The sequence below is a fragment of the Cyprinus carpio genome, chromosome A6, assembly GCF_018340385.1.
Source record: "Cyprinus carpio isolate SPL01 chromosome A6, ASM1834038v1, whole genome shotgun sequence".
NCBI classification, from domain to species: domain Eukaryota; kingdom Metazoa; phylum Chordata; class Actinopteri; order Cypriniformes; family Cyprinidae; genus Cyprinus; species Cyprinus carpio.
Window position 1 is genome coordinate 15530272 of NC_056577.1, and position 18749 is coordinate 15549020.

General features: G+C 34.3%; 1 protein-coding gene across 1 annotated transcript in view; it reads left to right on the top strand.

Moving 5' to 3' along the window:
- evpla (envoplakin a) overlaps positions 1 to 18749 on the top strand; it is a 22829-nt gene continuing 4080 nt past the window's right edge. The window contains exons 1-21 of the mRNA XM_042758176.1: positions 1 to 227; positions 3634 to 3733; positions 3901 to 4055; positions 4254 to 4377; positions 7213 to 7344; positions 7925 to 7966; positions 8118 to 8279; positions 9824 to 9931; positions 10159 to 10254; positions 10335 to 10445; positions 10942 to 11088; positions 11218 to 11372; positions 12083 to 12180; positions 14087 to 14259; positions 14714 to 14892; positions 14975 to 15113; positions 15381 to 15574; positions 17237 to 17387; positions 17475 to 17558; positions 18365 to 18472; positions 18555 to 18647. Coding sequence (XP_042614110.1) covers positions 175 to 227; positions 3634 to 3733; positions 3901 to 4055; positions 4254 to 4377; positions 7213 to 7344; positions 7925 to 7966; positions 8118 to 8279; positions 9824 to 9931; positions 10159 to 10254; positions 10335 to 10445; positions 10942 to 11088; positions 11218 to 11372; positions 12083 to 12180; positions 14087 to 14259; positions 14714 to 14892; positions 14975 to 15113; positions 15381 to 15574; positions 17237 to 17387; positions 17475 to 17558; positions 18365 to 18472; positions 18555 to 18647 — 2604 coding nt within the window. The 5' untranslated portion in view covers positions 1 to 174. The remainder of the gene's footprint in view (positions 228 to 3633; positions 3734 to 3900; positions 4056 to 4253; positions 4378 to 7212; positions 7345 to 7924; positions 7967 to 8117; positions 8280 to 9823; positions 9932 to 10158; positions 10255 to 10334; positions 10446 to 10941; positions 11089 to 11217; positions 11373 to 12082; positions 12181 to 14086; positions 14260 to 14713; positions 14893 to 14974; positions 15114 to 15380; positions 15575 to 17236; positions 17388 to 17474; positions 17559 to 18364; positions 18473 to 18554; positions 18648 to 18749) is intronic.

Below are 18749 nucleotides of genomic sequence, written 5' to 3' on the forward strand. Positions count from 1 at the left end.
AGGGTGGAGTGGAGACAGAAGAACAGCTTTTCCTCACTGCTGTATGACAGTTCTAGAGAGGCAGAAATTGTGTACAGAGAAGTTCGTGGAGGTAAAGGATAAACAGAAGTGAGACAAATTCACAAACACACTCGTGGCAGAGAAGGTGAATCTCACCTCACTACAACTTTTAGGATGTTCAAGAAGAAAGAAAACACGATGAAAGATGAGATAAGCAAGATAAGCAAGTGAGTGCTGTTTGTTATTTTATCATCTAGGCTGTTTTGGTTCTGTTCTGTTGGCAAGCAGGTCTGAGATCTGTTTTAGACAGACTTGGGTAACCAGAGCCAAGAGAGTGAAGGTGTAAAGATGGTTAACTCTATATTTTCCTGGGAACATTAGATCTGAAATCTTTAATGGTTAACCCTTTACAGTCATTTTTCAACAACGTTATTTGCTGGAGCCTACAACAACCAACTTGTGAATATAATTGGTTTCTTGGTCAGTGATATTTTATTCTCATTTTAAATTTTACACTTCCATTCCATTTAGAACCGAGTTAATTAGCCTAAATAAAAGAAGGAAATGGAAACATTCCATACTGGATAACTAGTTCCGTGGGCCCTTATGCTGATTGTTTTGATTATAATATAACCTTTGCTTTGGATTTAATATGATTTGTTAAAAATACACTACAGTGGTAAATATCTTAAAATTGTTCATGGGTGATGAAAAACAGAGAAATTAAACAGACAAAATATCTATTTTGTCTAAAAGAAAACATCAGTTACAAAATCTGGGGGGAAAAAATGTGTGATTATGGATTTCCTGTCAATACGACATAAAGCTGACAGACTGCTATATTCTAAAGCTCTAATTCACATTTTAAAAAAACAATATATATATATATATATAAATATATATATATATATATATATTATATATAATATATTATTTTTATTTAAATAATTTCGCCACATCAGTAGTTTATTTGAATTAATGAAAATATTAGAATTACTATTTGAATTTTATTTCAAATTGAGCTCCTTATCTGCTCTGCTAAATAGAAACATTTCCTTGCCTATGTATGATATAAAATCAGCATATAAATTTCGTTTGTTAGTTATCAATAAATAAAACACACCCACAAACAACATTATAGATGTATAGGAAATCTAATTAACAATTGCTCTATGTGTCATCCTTGTTCTCACTAATTATCTTCATCATTTGGGTCAGTGCAGTATCAGCTGCACTGGGATCAGGTCAAGAGCTTAACTTGTAACAAAGCAAGCCAGACAAACTGACTGTTGATCATCTGCAAGCAAGTTCTTAGATATCAGAATTGTTGTATAGAGATCAGATCTCCCATGTGTAATGTACATACAATTGAACAGCTAAATAAAGGTCTTAACATGTTGTGTAAACATGGAGTAATCAGGGTTTCTCGATAAAAGCAGATGTATAAAAAATTATAGAAACTGTGAAAGGAGTGTCCTGGCTGCCTAAGCTCAGTTCCTGTTAGGGCTGACGTTCTTGTTCCTCCACTAGGCTGCTGGGTGTTGGTCCATTGTTTCGACACGGTAATGCAAACGTGACATTTCAAAGACAAACACAATATAGTTCAAGTAAAATGTCATAGAAGACATAAAAAAGATTTTGTAAGTTCTATAATAGAACAGAAACAAAAAATTAGACATTAGAACAATTCAGAAAAACTTACTTTTTAGTAATTGTATGTGCTATGTTTTATCCCCCCTCACAATGTAAAGTGCTTTGAGTGCTTAGAAAATTGCTATATAAATGTTATGAATTATTTTTATGTTTCTTCAAAATCCTGGAGGCACCCCAGTAGTACACATTTTGGATGTCTCCCTTATCTGATCCTTATCTGACACATTATGGAATTTTCTGACCCATGAAATGGAACAAAATAATGTATGAATTCTTCAGGACTCATCTAAGAGTGTCAGCAGTGATCTTCTGATGCTGCTGTGTAGACAGGTTGATTTCATTAACTAAACCAATGTTTAGATGACAGTTGACTTTAGACTTTCATGATTTGCCTTTCCTTTATCTTATGACTTATATTTTTGTTAAATTAGGATTTGCTACAATATGAGGCCATTGTCATCCTGTGTGTTGCTTTAGAAGAACCCACAAAAACAATTGATGCTGCATAAACACATGGAAATGTAAAAAAAGGAAAAAAAAAGTCACAAATAGGTTTCTCTTGATCAGATGTTGTCTGCTCTATACACGTTAATAGGCTTTCAGGGGCACGGTCTCTGTCTTAAAAGCTTGTCCAAAAAAGGTGGATGTTTGGGCGTGTGAAGAAATGTTGAGAGAACGGGTGTGTGGAGGGTGGTGTGGCATTGTTTGCATTCTTAGATAAGAACAATGATGAAACTCTCTGGACTAACATGGCATGATGGGGAAGAGATAAAATTGCAATGTTTTACAGTTTATCTGTTTGACAGCGTGGAACTAGTTTTCATTCAAATGAATGTCACACAAAATTTGGTTTCACTAATCTGAGTAAGATATTTTCTTTCATTATGTAATAAAGCAGCTTAAATGACTAGATATAACCAATATCCACCAACTAGCTAATAAATCGGGGTGCTGATTAAATAAACTGGGAAAATGACTAATGAGTAATTCCATTGGAAACCCACTGAGGTCCAATTAACAGGTAGGAATATGTTTTTAAAATGTGTTTTACCCTGTGAGCTCTCAAATTAATTTTTTATTTCTTCAGTGAGGAAGAAAAAGAATGTAGATGACAGAATGATAAAGAACAGAAATAAATAAATAAATAAATGTGGTTTCAAGACACAGGGATACCTCACCCAGATTCTCAGCCAATTCAGGGATCCACAATATAAAAAGCTTGCATTCATTAATAATTAACATACAGTATAGAAACATTTACATCCTTACATGATATACCACTTAACAGATGATTACTTCATAATTACAATGAATTTAACTTGTATTATGTCAAGTCACCTTTATTTATATAGCGCTTTATACAATACTGATTGTGTCAAAGCAGCTTTGCAGTGTTAAACAGGATAATAGTCTGTCAATAATGCAAGAGGACAATAATAAATAGTAAATTTTTCAGTTAAAGTCAGTTCATCATTGATTCAGTGATGTCATTTTCAAGCTCAGTTCAGTTCTCTTCCAATGGCAATCAAGCAAACAATATTGCCAGAAAATAAGTATTTCATTTCTCTATGTACCCCCTCACTTATGTTAAGGACCCTTGAAGGTACATGAATCGTTGGTTGAAAAACCTGATACTAATCCTTATAAAGTGAAGTTCCTTACACCTCCTTGAAACAATGCCACATGCATTCCTTTTATATGCCTGAAACAGTTCTGCTGACCATACTCTTTTGACATCATGAGCCAAAGAAAAATGTTCTCTGTCATTTTCACTGTTACAGTGTCTCTTATCAAAACCATACAACTCTTCAGAACTAACAGGCTTCATTTACAGTAATTCCTAATTAAGTGTGATCATCCTGAGTGATTTAATGCTTAACCTTCTGATTTCCTAATGTCTAATGCAACATTTTCTTTCTGTATTATTTATTTGAGTATCTTTTACACATTGTCATTCTAACTTTTAATAATGAACTGCAGATCGCAGGTGCGTAACCTGGCCTTGCTGATTGCACGTATGCAGAAGAATGCAGACACTGTTGAGAAAGATGTACTGCGGGCAGAAGAGCTGCTACTCATTGTAAGACAACACATTCTATTATGTTTATATATATATATATATATATATATATATATATATATATATATATATATATATATATACTGTGTGTATGTGCAGATGTGTGTGTGTGTGTGTGTATGTATATGTTAGTAAATGCCATATAAATAACCCTGCCCTTTACTCAGGATGCTGACAATGAGAAAAGTAATAGGAAATTACAACATCAGAAGGAAACAGCAGACCTCTTAGGCCAGGCAGAGGGGCTTCTAAAAGATCTGTTCCTGGATATGGACCAGGCCAAGAAAATGAAACACCCTCAGGCTGGAGAAATAGAGAATGAGTGAGTAACACAAAAGGCATCCTTCACACCCTGTTGTTCATGACTTAGTCTGTTGCTCTGTCACATCGAAACTGAGGTAACAGGGTTGCACAGTGTATTTTCTCTCATCTATATGATATATACTGAAAATTAATAGCAATTGCAATGATTTCCAAAAGCTCTATAAATTATAATTTTTTTATTTTTTCCACTATTCAGTGTTAGTCGTCTTCATGAGCGTTGGCTGAAAGACTGTACCCTTTACCGAGAGCTGTATGAGCAACTGAATGAGGTTGGACTACAGCCAAGAATTAACTGGGCTCTGGTGCTGAACCAAAAACAGGTCAGAAAACACATTCATGTACACACAAATAAAAAGAGAAAGAAACTAATCATTTACTTTTGTACTAATAATCAAAAGTAACTTTCATATTAACACACTATAAAAATAACACAATAATAACCCACACAATAATAACCTTGATGAAATCAAGCGTAATTCAAAATTTCATCTCTGGGTGATAATTTTACTTTGATTTGAACCCAAAGACTGTAAGAAATAAGGACAGTCTGACACATTGGTATCCTAAGGGTACACTTAGGCTACGTCCACACAAAGCCATACCCACCCCCCCCACACCCCTTTTTCCCCTCGTCTCAAGAAATATCTGCGTCCACACGAAACCACAAAACCAACACAAAACGATGTAGTAAACATGCCAGACCAGCATGTGGCGCTGTTATTCTGCCACAGAGATACACTAAAAATGGAGAAGAAGACATGGACTATGCACCACTGATCTATAATATAGAAAATAAATAGATCAGTGCTATGCAAGGGCGTAGATTTTTTTTTAAAATATTATAAAAAATTATTTCAACCTATCCATCCATATATCTATCTATCTATCTATCTATCTATCTATATATATATATATCTATCTATATATATCCGCTTTAACTGATTACAAATTCAACCTATACAAATAGGAAAGAGACAACATTTAGACATTAATTTTAAGATTTTTATATTCCACCTTAATACATTTTTATTTTATTTTTTATAGGGAATCACATCGGCTCTTGAACAACTGTCTATACTGTTTCCTATTTTATTTTATTGATTGAATGGCATCTTCTTTACCTGATCACCTGCTCCTCCTCTCCCTCTGCTGATTTTTCTACCCTGCTGCTATATTTACCTCGAATCTGTTATAAAAACATGTTAAGAGATTATACACCTAATAACGTTATGAAATGTGTGTATTATCATCATTCATAAAATTCTAACATAGTAGAGATTATCAAAAGAAAGAAATTAAGTAGCCTATTGAAACCGCCAGTAGGCGGCAGCGTTTCACTGTTTTAATGAGTTAGCCACTTAAATCGTTCATTCATCCAATTCGTTCAAAAGTCAGATTAATTTAGGAAGAAAACAAACACCGATGTGAATACTTTTGTCATTGATAATTACAGACACTATTGAAAAATAAACTAGCAAACAGACAGCTGCTTTGGTAACTTGTTATACTGATAGTTATAGCGAAATACATTGCAATGATGAACTAGCTAAAAATATATGTGGTGTGTACTTAGCTATTACACAATATTCTCATACCTCATTCTCAGTACATGCTTCAATTATTATTATTATTTTTTTTTTTTTTTTTTGCATCCCTCTCTGACCAGCAGTTAAATTTAGTCCGCTGTGCAGCGCTTCTCTTCATTTTTGGCGCTAACGTTAACCCGTGTGCTCTCCCATTCAAACACCACTTGTGTTGTTTTGGTGAAAGTGCGACTCATTGGTTGGGCGTTACCAATCGGTTCAGTGGAGGGGGAGTATTTTTTGTCTGATTTATTATGACAAACTCATATTTGATTAGGAACAAAATTATTGTTACAAAATAAATGAACTCTACATATTTTTCATTTGATCTACTGTGATTTTCATGTTGAAATATTGGGGGTGGGGGGGGGTGGTGTAACTGGTGGATTTGAATACCTCCCTCCCCCCCATAAACTACGCCGCGGTATACAAACGAACATGGAACATTACATTTATTAATCTGTGTTAATGTTAGATAATAAAAAGACAATCATTCAGTGTTTGTTCATGTTTTTGTTGCTGTTACGTGACATAGCATTGTTTGACTAGGGGCGAAACGTGGGCTGATGGCGTCATCGTTTCAGAAAATACACGGATTCGCTGTCCACACGAAAACGCAACGACGGCGTTTTCAGATTTATCTACTCTGGGAACTGGTTTCAAAAAATAGCGGTTTCACCTTCCGAAAACGCTGGATCCGTGTGGACGAAACGCCTATTCGATAAAAAAAAAAGTGTGCGTATTCACAGAAACGCATCTCCATGTGGACGGGGCCTTATTGGTCACTTCATGCATCTTGAGTGATCAGACTGCTATATGAGCGAGTTTGCTCATTCTGTTTACAATTGTCCATTTAAATATGTCTCAGCAAAAAAAAAATATAAATAATAAAAAAACAAAAAAAATACATCTAATCTTCAGTCCGCACTGTATGCGGATTCAGCTGAGTTCACCTTGCAAAAGCTGAAACCCAATGTTATGTGTTGCATTTTTTATTTATATATATATATATATATATATATATATATATATATATATATATATATATATATATATATATATATATATATATATATATATTTATCATCAGCTCAAAATAAAAGTTCACAAATGGAAAAAACAGCTGAACCAGCACTGGTGTGAAAAAATAACACAACTTTAAAATGAACAACCAGTATCGATCTACGCTTAGCTAAGTTGTGTCTGGAATGCCTCTTCAGCAGGTTTCGAATGCATAGTGATTCAATTAGTGAAAATACATGAAGTGGATGATCTCCATATTAAATTAATACAAAAGTTAAACTGATGTCCATTATTGTTACAACTGTTATCAGGTTGTAACAAGAGCACAATTTGAACAGTCAGGATGCCAGTTTGAACAGTTTGTATGTAAGCTGTAGATTTTAAAACAGCTTTAATTTATAGCAGATGTGGAAAAATATCTCAGTCTGAATAAAATAAAAAAGTGTTGCAGCACTCCCCCCCGGTTCCCCATATACACTATTTAAATGCTGCAAAAGTATGTGTGTGTGTTGATTAACTAGTATTTATGAATAATTTGGAATATTACAGAAAGAGGCAAGCAAAGAGGAGTATGGCCCTACTCTGGCTGACCTGAAGAAGCAGACTGCAGCTCATAACATCCTTCATAAGGAGATTGAGTCTTACAACAACCAGCTAAGCCCCGGATCAACTAGCTCCCAGGTGAGCTTAAAAAAAAATCCCATCAAATAGGCACTTTTTTGGATGTGTTACCAAGACTTGCATTTCTCATGTTCAGCTTTTGCTGTCATCAATAACACACCACATGTCATTCTAACGTTTCAATTCTAAATCTTCAAAACACAACTGAAGATATTTGTAATGAAACCCGAGATATTTCTGTCCACAAAACCAAAACTTTGATGCTTCAAAAAGTTTAAGACATCGAAAAAGTAATACATACGAACAAAGCTGTTTAATCCAAACCTTCTAGAGAGACACACTTAATATGATTTATAAGATTGAGTTGTATAATGAACAGATTTATTTTAGGCTTTTACAGACATTTTGACATTGATTAACACACTTCGAAGCATCAAAATTTTGGTTTTGTTGATGTTCAACAGTGGGACTTATTTTCATTATAATATCTCAGATTTCATTAAAATATTATTCGTGTTTGGAAGATGAACATGTCTTATGAGAAAAACATGAGAGTGAGTAATTGATGGGGTAATTTAAATATTTAGGTTAACTAACCCCCCTTTTTTTCCACAAAACTTAATCCCCCATGTCATTCTAGGAGGAATATGATGCCATTAAGAAGCAGTATGCTAACCTACTGGTAAGAAAACATACACATTCACAAGTCAACTTGTCATGCCTCTTTAAATTGTAAGAAATACAGTTGGTGCCAGGATCGTACAGTGAATTTTAATTAGAACAGAAATAGAAAGAAAAAAAAAATCTAATTTAGCATTTTCACTGTTTCACAGGATAACTCAAAATGGAGGCGTCACTATCTCAACAGCCTGTATGACTACATGCAAGACTGTGAGAAGGAGGTGGCATACATGAGGGAGGAGCAGAACAAGATCCTTAAACAGGACTGGAGTGATCAGACGGTTGACCATGCTGATATCCGCAGACAGTACGAGGTGAGCTAGGTTTTGAACTGATCATTGAACTGAAATGATCTGTACAATGAAGCGGACTGAAGGACAGATATGGAACAAAGTTTCTCAAAGAGGGGTGCTTGGGTTTCATCTTAATAGTCAGGGGAGCTGGAAAACAATATTCAAAAACCAAAAATGACAGTTATATTTATTATTACAGAATTATATTTCCTATTCCTCTATAGACACAAAAAGAGTATAAAGCTATAAAGCTATATATATATATATATATCATAGAGACTTTTGACCAGTAATAAAATATACAAACATATAAAAAAAAATATACAAATATCAACACACATATAAACATCTAACAAACCATAAACAAATATAAACTGCGCAGCATTTGGTGCAGCTGTGTCTCAGTTTTCCCATGTCTACCATTTTGAATTATGTAGTAAAATGCTGTATTTCTAAACACATTAGCAAAGGGGTTGGTAACCTAAAATTGGCACATGGAGGGTAATTGTTGACATGTGAGCAAAATCGAGAGAGGTATATGTAATTAAAGATAAAGTACATCTCTCCTGCATACAAATTTACATTTTTAGGTAATCATTCCTCATAGTCACACAACCTTTTTTAAGTTAGGAGCTATAAATACTATTAAAATATGATAATTAAGTTGCACAAGTCAATGGAAGAGTGCAGCTCTGACAAACCATTAGTACTGCCACTACCCATATGAGCCACTGACAGCACAAGTTCAAGCCAGCAGTGCCGTGCTTTAAGTATTACACAAATTATTTCCTTTTTGCTTAAGTCACGCTGCACAATTGAGTGGATGACAGCTTAAAGTTTTTGCTGTATTTGTTGCTCTTAGATTTTGGCATTAAATCTAGTGTCAGGACAAAGACACTATGCAGTAAAAAATTAATGATTAAAGTCTTTTGGCAGCTTCCTTATTACGTTTTTCGGAGTGTTATTGTGGTGCCCCATTGTCTCCTTTTGTTTATGGAATTCCATGGAACACTCAATGTTTTGTAATTACTTTTGTACCCTTATCCTCATTGGTTCCTCTTGACAATGAGATTCCAATGCAATCTTTGTAATCTCTTTATGGTCCTTGGGTTTAGCAATAAGATGCTGCTAAGAAAATCCCACTGAAACAGCAGATTTAAGGTGGAAGTTATTTAACTTGTATATATATAAAAAAGAATCCATCTCATAAACCTGCAAAATTAACAGGGATGTGTAGACTTTTTAGAGGCACTTTTTTATAGGCACTGAGAGTGTAGGATTGCAAAGATGACAGAAAATGCAGCAAAACCAATGTCCTTTATTTGGGCCACAAACAATTTGAATGTATGAAAGGGCTTGAAAAAAGTTTAAGAAACCTTGATGACAATGGGGTTGCAATGTACCATTTTTTCTCCAAAGTTTTTTTTTTTAAAGCAATAAGAATAAACAAGATCATTAGGCAAGCGATGAGTGGTTTTGCTAATTTTTTGGTTACCTACAAAAGTGGCAACCACACATTTTAAAGAAAACATTATATTAGACATCTTGTTTCTTGTCTTTTGCAGATCTTCAAGAATAACAGTCTCCTGTCCCACGAAAGTGAGGTCAACAAATTACAGGACGATGGAGACCGACTGATTGAGCTGAAACATCCTGCTGCCAGCACTGTTCAGGTAGCTTTATTATGAGACACTTTGGTCAGTGAGCTAACTCCAGCCATATTGTCTATGTGATATTGCATTTGTAGTTTTATTCTGTTGACAAATGAGTGGCATGGCAAATTTGAGTTGACTAATTACAATTATTTAAATGATGTGTTCAATAATTACATATTGTATTATATATGCCACAACATTAGCATAATCAAAGCTGAGCTCTGATGTATTATTTGTGTGTCTAGGCCCAGAGAGACACTGTGAGGAATGAATGGCAGAAGTTTCTGAATCTTTGCATCTGTCAGGAAACACATCTGGACAATATAGAGGAGTACAAAAGGGTAGGCAGGGCAAAACACATTTAGTTATAAACATTTTGTTTATTTGTAAAGCATAATCAAGTTTGCGTTCTTCTCAACAGTACCAACTGGATGCAGATACCTTGTCTGAGTCTTTATCTAAGCTAGGCTCCACTGTTGATGCCAAAGCACTCAATGGCAAAACCAGCACTGAAATTCAGATGCAACTTGAGGTGAAATCACATTTTAAACTATTAATTTTTATATATATATATATATATATATATATATATATATATATATATATATATATATATATATATATATATATATATATATATATATATATGTGGTAGAGCATTGCGTTATATAAATATATATATATATATAAATATACAGTGCTCCTGTAGCTCAAGCGGTAGAGCATTGCGTTAACAAGCGAAAGGTTGGGGATTCCATTCCCCGGGAACACATGATAAGTAAAAATTGATAGTCTGAATGCACTGTAAGTCGCTTTGGATAAAAGTGTCTGCTAAATGCATAAAATGTAATTTTAAATATATATATATATATATATATATATATATATATATATACATATATATATACATACACACACACACACACACACACACACAGTGCATGTCAAGTTTCCATCCAGTACCAAGCCACTGTATATAAAAATGAATACAACTCTGTGTCAGTATTGTGTATTCTGTGTGTCTGCAGGCTGAGGAAAGGCCTCTACAGCGCAACGAGCAGCTATTGGCTGACCTGAGAAAGCGAAGCACCTCTATTACACCACTAAAGCTTCGTCGCTCTCCTCCAAGCAAAACTACCACGGTTGAGTCTCTGTGTGACTGGAAATCTCCCAAGGTTAGAATCTCTAGAAAAATATTAAATTATAATATTAAATAGTTTTTAGTAATACATGTAGCATGAAAAGCTTTGGTTACTAATTTTATATTCTTCTATTCATTTGTTAATCAATGGAATTCTTCTCAGGCTTCACTGAACAGAGGAGAGCTATTTAATTTGAAGTCCAACACAGACAATGACAACTGGGAAGTTCAGTCCAATGATGGGTCAATCAAAAACTTTCCTGGAGTTTGCTTTATGATTCCTCCACCTGATCCTGATGCCATCAAGAGAGTTGACCTGTAAGAATAAAAACTACTTTTCATACTCTAAAGAAGGGCTGGGCAAAACATCTAAAATATGTCTCAATATTTTTCTAAATCTTCAAATTTCTCAATATTTTTGTATTTGCTCTAGAATAATTAAAAAGTAGATTTTTTTTCTGCCCCAATAAAAAAAAGAAGAAAAAAGAGGAGAGAACAGCTGTTGTTTCTAAGCACATTCAAAATGTTTAGTGCAAAGTTAAAATGTAAACAAAAAGTGCATTCTGACAGCTTCTTTACAGCAATGTAATTTACATATTGCATTTTACACTGTGCAGCTGAGGTATATTATGAAAGTGCTTCATAAGTTTATCAACGGTTTCTGGTTTAAGAGATGCTTTGTGGCATGACACTATATTCCCACTGGCACTAAAAAAACGTTCAGATGGGAAACTAGTGGCTGGAACACACCGGCACTTCTTGACTAATTTTAAGGAGGAGTGAAATTGCCTATTGGCTCTTTAGCACATTACTCTTAATTTTCAATAATTTATTATATTCACAGTATGTAAATTATATTATATCAATATATAATCATGATAATAGCCCTAATATTCTAATATTTGCTCAGCTCTACTCCGAAGACATTGAAAAAGTTTGTTGTGAATCCGTAGGGTATGCTAATGTCTAATGAGTAAAGTCTTCAGAGACCAAAAATAACTAACAATAATTTGTGCTTGTATGAGCAGGCTGGGCAAAGAGTTGGAAGATCTAAAGAAAAGGCGGGCTGCTTTGAGAACTTCACTGAACAATCAACCATCAAAGGCCTCTGTTTCACAGGCTCCAGGTAATTTAAGGACTCATTAAGGCCTGTCTACACCAAACTGTTCAGTGCTGTGAAGATTCTGAATAAAAACAATGGATGCAAACAAAGCTATTCACACCATAGATATGTATACGTAGATGCCTAATTAGCGACTGTTTCTATGGGCCGCTATATGTTAGCTGTCTGCCATCAGTTGGAAGGGTCAACTTGAAGTCATTCTCACCTGTAAAAGGTTATCCCGTTTCCTCTGAAAACTTAAATCCCGGAATTTTTTACAACCATCGGCTGTACAGGATTGTGGCATCTTCAAATATTCATTGATTATTATGGTGAATGATGTCAAATTGACCATTGCAAGATGGCGGACGCATCTAGGTGCTTGGAGCTGTCGAATGAGGCATCTACCTATACATTCTATCATTCATCTATTTCACACTACAGTAGATGAAAATACTCACCTAGCAAACAAACTTTTTAAACCCCTGATTAGTAGGTAGTCTGCATAAACACTTTTGCTTTATGGATATTAATTGAGGTAGGTATAGAACACTTTATGGTCTAAGGTCATTTAAATATTCAGGCGCAAAAGAATGGTATATGCTGCCTATAGATATCAAGGTATTAACAGATTGTGAGGGTTTAAGAATAAGGGTGAAGGGACTGTTTTTAGATAAAATGATTTTTATCTAAAGCAAGGACCACCATGGAAATAATTTAATGCAACTTTATTGTGTTATCATTGACAAGAAAGTTGTAACAGTGTATTGCTACTTTTTGTGTCAAATAAACTCAAACTTATGTTAATTAATCAAGTTGAAATCAAATTAATGCCAGATCATTGCTGTAAATAATGAACATGGATTTGAGGACTTCTTAGTTATTTTGTTCTCTGTTGCTTTGCTTTGTTTTCAGATATTTGATTTAATCATGTGTTCCCTCGTATGCTATACTCCGGGAGCTAGATCACACTTTTGACAAACTAAAAGTACAACAAAATGTACTGTGTGTGTGTGTATAAATATTGATTATGCATAGATTGTATGCATAGATTCAAAAGCATCTATTTAGATCATGCTAACAGGAAAATATGCTTCTAATCACGTTGAAATCTGTAGTTCCAACCACACATCTTTGCGATGCTGTTTGCAAATTTTTGTTGGAAACACAACACAGTTCTGATGATGATGCAAAATATGGCAAAATAAATAAACAATATACAAAAAAAAAAAAAAAATCTAATATTTGAATTTGCTCACCCAAAAAGAAGAACTTCTATATGTGTGTTTTTCTTGTTAGGGTCAGATCACCAAATTATAAATTCTGATTATTTTAAAAATACACATTAGCCCATAAGAAAGAGGTGATCTCAGAAAGAACTGTATGTGGTGCCCATAAAACAAGAAGGAAGTACTTTTCACATACAAGTATTGAACTTACCTTTAAAGGGGTCATATTATGCTCTTTACAAAGTCTTGATTTTGTTTTCGGGGTGTACTAGAACATGCTCTCATACTAGGTTGTTCGAAAAACACATTAGTTTCCACATATTTTACATTATTACAACAGCTCGAATAGTTCCTGCATCAAATGAAGTGTCTCCGATATAGTAATAACACTCTTTGCCTTCTCTAATGCAGCTCAAACAGGTCTCGTCCCATTCTTCGACATTTGTGATATCACTAATCCCGGAAAAGATGCGTTGTAGTCCAAACGAGTCATTTGTTACGGTTTTTGAAAAGTGATTTCTGTTAAATAAAATATCTCCTTTTGAAGTGGACTTTGAACTTTGTTACTTTGCAGATCTTTTTTTTTTGCTCAAACAGCATCATTACAAATTAACTAAAGTTGAAAAAGTGAAAAAGCATAATAGGACACCTTTAAGATAATAAATCATATTGACATATTTCTTTTTGTCATATTTTTGTAGTTCCTGCTCCAAGAGCTGAGGAGAACTCCAAAGCTGTAGAGCTAGCTAGCCGCCTAAACCAAATGGATAAAGATCTAGCTCAAGTTGAGATGGACACTCTGAGCAGTTTAAGAGCCCCACTGAACCGCACTGACCCTGCCACAGACCTCGCTAAACGTCTGAAGGAGCAAGAGGTGAGACATACTTTACCTCTAACTAGAGGTAAACTGCCTTGGCTCTAGGTTTATACTGTCACATAAAACAAAGTGCCAGAATTAGCTACTGACTGTTACTGACTGTCAGCTATGTTACTGACTGTTGATAACTGAATGATGTTGGTTAAAATTTATGGTATGCGATAAAACTGATATACGGTTGATTTAATGGCTGTCAATAACCATAATCTCTAAAGCAGTGGTTTTCAACCCTGTTCAATCAAACACATCTGATTCAGGTCATCAGCTCATTACTAGAGACTCCAAGACCTGAAATGGATGTGTCAGACAAAGCAGACGTTCAAAATGTACAGTGTTGGGAGTTGAGAACCACTGCTCTAAAGCAATGGCTATTTAAGAAAAATTGTCAGTAGATCAAGAGCACCATGTTTAACAAAACTCTGCTTATTTGAAATTATTATTCTCTAAACAGAAAACAACTGCTGCTCTCCAGCAGTTGGAAAAACAGAGGGCTGCAGCCCAAAAGGACTTGGAACCTCTACTTTCAAAGGACTCTAATGGGCCAACCTCTTCCACTCTACCTCAAAAACTCAGTGATGCCAAAAACAAACAAGACAGTCTAGCTGCACTCATTGATCTCTACAGAAAGAAGTATGTATAATTCTAAATGTATTAATATAGGAAATTATAGAATTCTAGATGTTGCAACTCTGTTGCCTCTTTTTAACATTAGAGCAAATGCTTCTATGGTATTGGAGAGACAGCTGAGGAAGATGGACAGCACTGTCTCAGGATTTGAGAAACAGCTCAGTGATGATGATGCCATCCCAGACAGACCCAGTGCCATTCAAATCCGTACACAGGAGATTCAGGTAAAGACATACTTCATTCTTAATTTAGTAGGATGCATTCCCTTCAATATTTAATCTCTTGCTTTTTTGGGGAATCATTTACCTGGGCTACACAAGCTCTGACATTAAAATATTACACACACACACATAAATAATATTTGGGACCTTTGTATATCACATTCAAACAGAGTTATTTGGTTTTGGAAACTGCATCTCAAGTAATGCCACTGCACATAACAAATGTTTAAATCTTATTCATAATAACAAAATATCCTGTCTTTCATCCAGGGTTTGAGAAAAGATGTTGCTGAAGCTCAAAGTGAGATGCAAAAGCTTAGTGAGGACCTAGAGGCACTTAAGAAGCTATGCAGTTCACTTCAGCAGGGTTACCAGGAGTACTGTCCTGATATACGCAGACAAGCAGCAGAAGTGAAGAATCTTCAAAGCCGATATGCCAATGTGAGCAACCAGCTGAATGAAAGGTAAGTTCTACTCACTCTAATAATTTAATCTAAAAAGGCATTAATCTAATATATATATATATATATATATATATATATATATATATAGATATATATATATATATATATATATATATATATATATATATATATATATACACACACACACACACACACACATACATATACACACAAAATGGTGTGAAAAAGTGTTGGCCCCCTTCCTGATTTCTTATTTTTTTGCATGTTTGTCACACTTTAATGTTTAGATCATCAAACTAATTTAAATATTTGTCAAAGATAACACAAGTAAACACAACATGCAGAGTTAAATTTCTCTAGCCACACCCAGTCCTAATTACTGCCACATCTGTTCACAATCAATAAATCTCTTAAATAGGACCTGCCTGACAAAGTGTAGTAGACCAAAAGATCCTCAAAAGCTAGACATCATGCCGAGATCCAAAGAAATTCAGAAACAAATGAGAAAGAAAGTAATCAAGTTCTGTCAGTCTGGAAAAGGTTATAAAGCCATTACAAAAGACCCCACAACAACATCCAAAGAACTGCAGGCCTCACTTGCCTCAGTTAAGGTCAGTGTTCATGACTCCACCATAAGAAATAGACTGGGCAAAAATGGTTTGCATGGCAGAGTTCCAAGACGAAAACTGCTGCTGAGCAAAAAGAACATAAAGGCTCGTCTCAGTTTTTCCAGAAAACATCTTGATGATCCCCAAGACTTTTGGGAAAATACTCTGTGGACTGACGAGAAAAAAAGTTGAACTTTTTGGAAGGTGTGTGTCCCATTACGTCTGGCGTAAAAGTAACACCACATTTCAGAAAAAGAACATCACACCAACAGTAAAATATGGTGGTGGTAGTGTGATGGTCTGGGGCTGTTTTGCTGCTTCAGGACCTGGAAGACTTGCTGTGATAAATGGAACTATGAATTCTGCTGTTTACCAAAAAACCCTGAAGGAGAATGTCTGGCCATCTGTTCGTGACCTCAAGCTGAAGCGAACTTGGGTTCTGCAGCAGGACAGTGATCCAAAACACACCAGCAAGTCCACCTCTGAATGGCTGAAGAAAAACAAAATGAAGACTTTGGAGTGGCCTAGTCAAAGTCCTGACCTGAATCCTATTGAAATGCTGTGGCATGACCTTAAAAAGGTGGTTCATGCTCGAAAACTCTCCAATGTGGCTGAATTAAAACAATTCTGCATAGATGAGTGGACCAAAATTCCTCCACAGCGCTATAACAGACTCATTACAAGTTATCGCAAATGCTTGATTGCAGTTGTTGCTGCTAAGGGTGGTCCAACCAGTTATTAGGTTTAGGGGGCAAACACCTAGTTTTAGATTTTGTTTTCCCTTAATAATAAAAACCTTCATTTAAAAACTGCATGTTGTGTTCACTTGTGTTATCTTTTACTAATATTTAAATTTGTTTGATGATCTGATACATTAAAGTGTGACAATAACACCAAAAAATAAGAAATCAGGAAGGGGGCCAACAATTTTTCACGCCACTGTGTGTGGATATATATATATATATATATATATATATATCATATACATACATACACACACACACACATACACATACACACACATAATTTTTTTTTTTTTTTTTAAATGTTGTTAGCTACAAAATGACTTAAAAATGTCTTTATATTTCCATAGAGAGAGGTTTTTGCAAGAAGCTAACACAAAACACCAGGACTTCCAGAATGTGAGCCAATCACTGAGCTCCTTCTTACATAATCTACCTGACAACAAGATAAACCCCACAGATGATTTGTCTCAAATCAATGCAAAGCAGAACTCTCAGAAGGTTAGATTTTTAGACTATATCAGATTATATAAAATACTTTAAATGATAGACTAAAACAGTCCAATTTTCATTTTCTTTTACTCAAAAAGGGTGATAGAGGATATACAGAGGAAAGGCGATGACATGGACAGAGTGGTTGATCTCTCCAAGGATCTCCAGAATGTTCTCAAAGTAAGTTAAATATTTGTACAGTAAATTATACAGTAATAATCAGAATTACATATACATTTTTACTTACATGGGGGTATAAAACTACGATAGCGTTTTATTGCTATGCAAAAAATAAAAAAAAATAAAATACAATAAATAAAAATAAAATAAATCTAAGATTGAAAGATTATATTGTTTTGTTTTTTTACAAGAAATTACAAGAATAAAGTCGTAGTGATATGAGATAAAAGTGGTAATATTTTGAGAATAAAGTTCTAGCATTATAATATTAAAGTCGTAGTATTTTGAGAATACAGTCAAAATTACAAGAATACTTTTTTTGTGAATTAAGTATATTGCATGAAAAAAGGTGAATTAATGTGAAAATTCCACCACCTACTTCAAAAAAAGTGTTTTTAATGTTAAATACATGTGACGAATGAAAGGTTGGAGGCCACAGATGTTTTTTGCAGAGTAGGTGGAATTTTCACATTAAGAAAATTCACACAATATACTACTTTATTCTCAAAATTTTAGAATGTTAATCTCGTATTGATTTGAATTTATTCTCGTGAATTTTGACTTTAATCTCAAAATACTATGACTTTAATCTGATAGTTGGGACTTTTCAAAATATAACAAATTTAATCTCATATTTGCTACGACTTTATTCTAGTATTTTTCATAATCTAGGTTTATTTTTTATTTTACCATTGCACTAAAACATAATAAAATTGTTAATTTAAATTTAATGTTATTTATTTATTCATTTATTTTTTTTGCTTAAACTGTGTTATGAAATTGTATATTGCATTTATTTTGCCCAGGAATATGAGATGAACTGTGTTAAGTACAAAGCTACTCTTGATGACATACCTGCGACAGATGCTAAAAGAAATCACACCTCCACCCTAGCTAGCTCTGTTGCAAAACAGGTGAGATATCTGAAATGTAAAACATGACATAAAATTACTAATATAAATTAATTACTTAATTCTTTATTTTGTTGTACTACAGGAGAAGGATCTTACAAACCATTATGCTGAAACAGCTGCTGAGAGTGAACAATTACTCAACCAGATGAACTTAGCAAAATCCATTATGGCTGAGGTGCAAATGTGATCAACATTTTTTGTAGTTTAGCACTGGTCAGGAGGGATCATTTGTACCACAATATATTAAAATCTTTGTTATGAAACTTATAACTTCCAT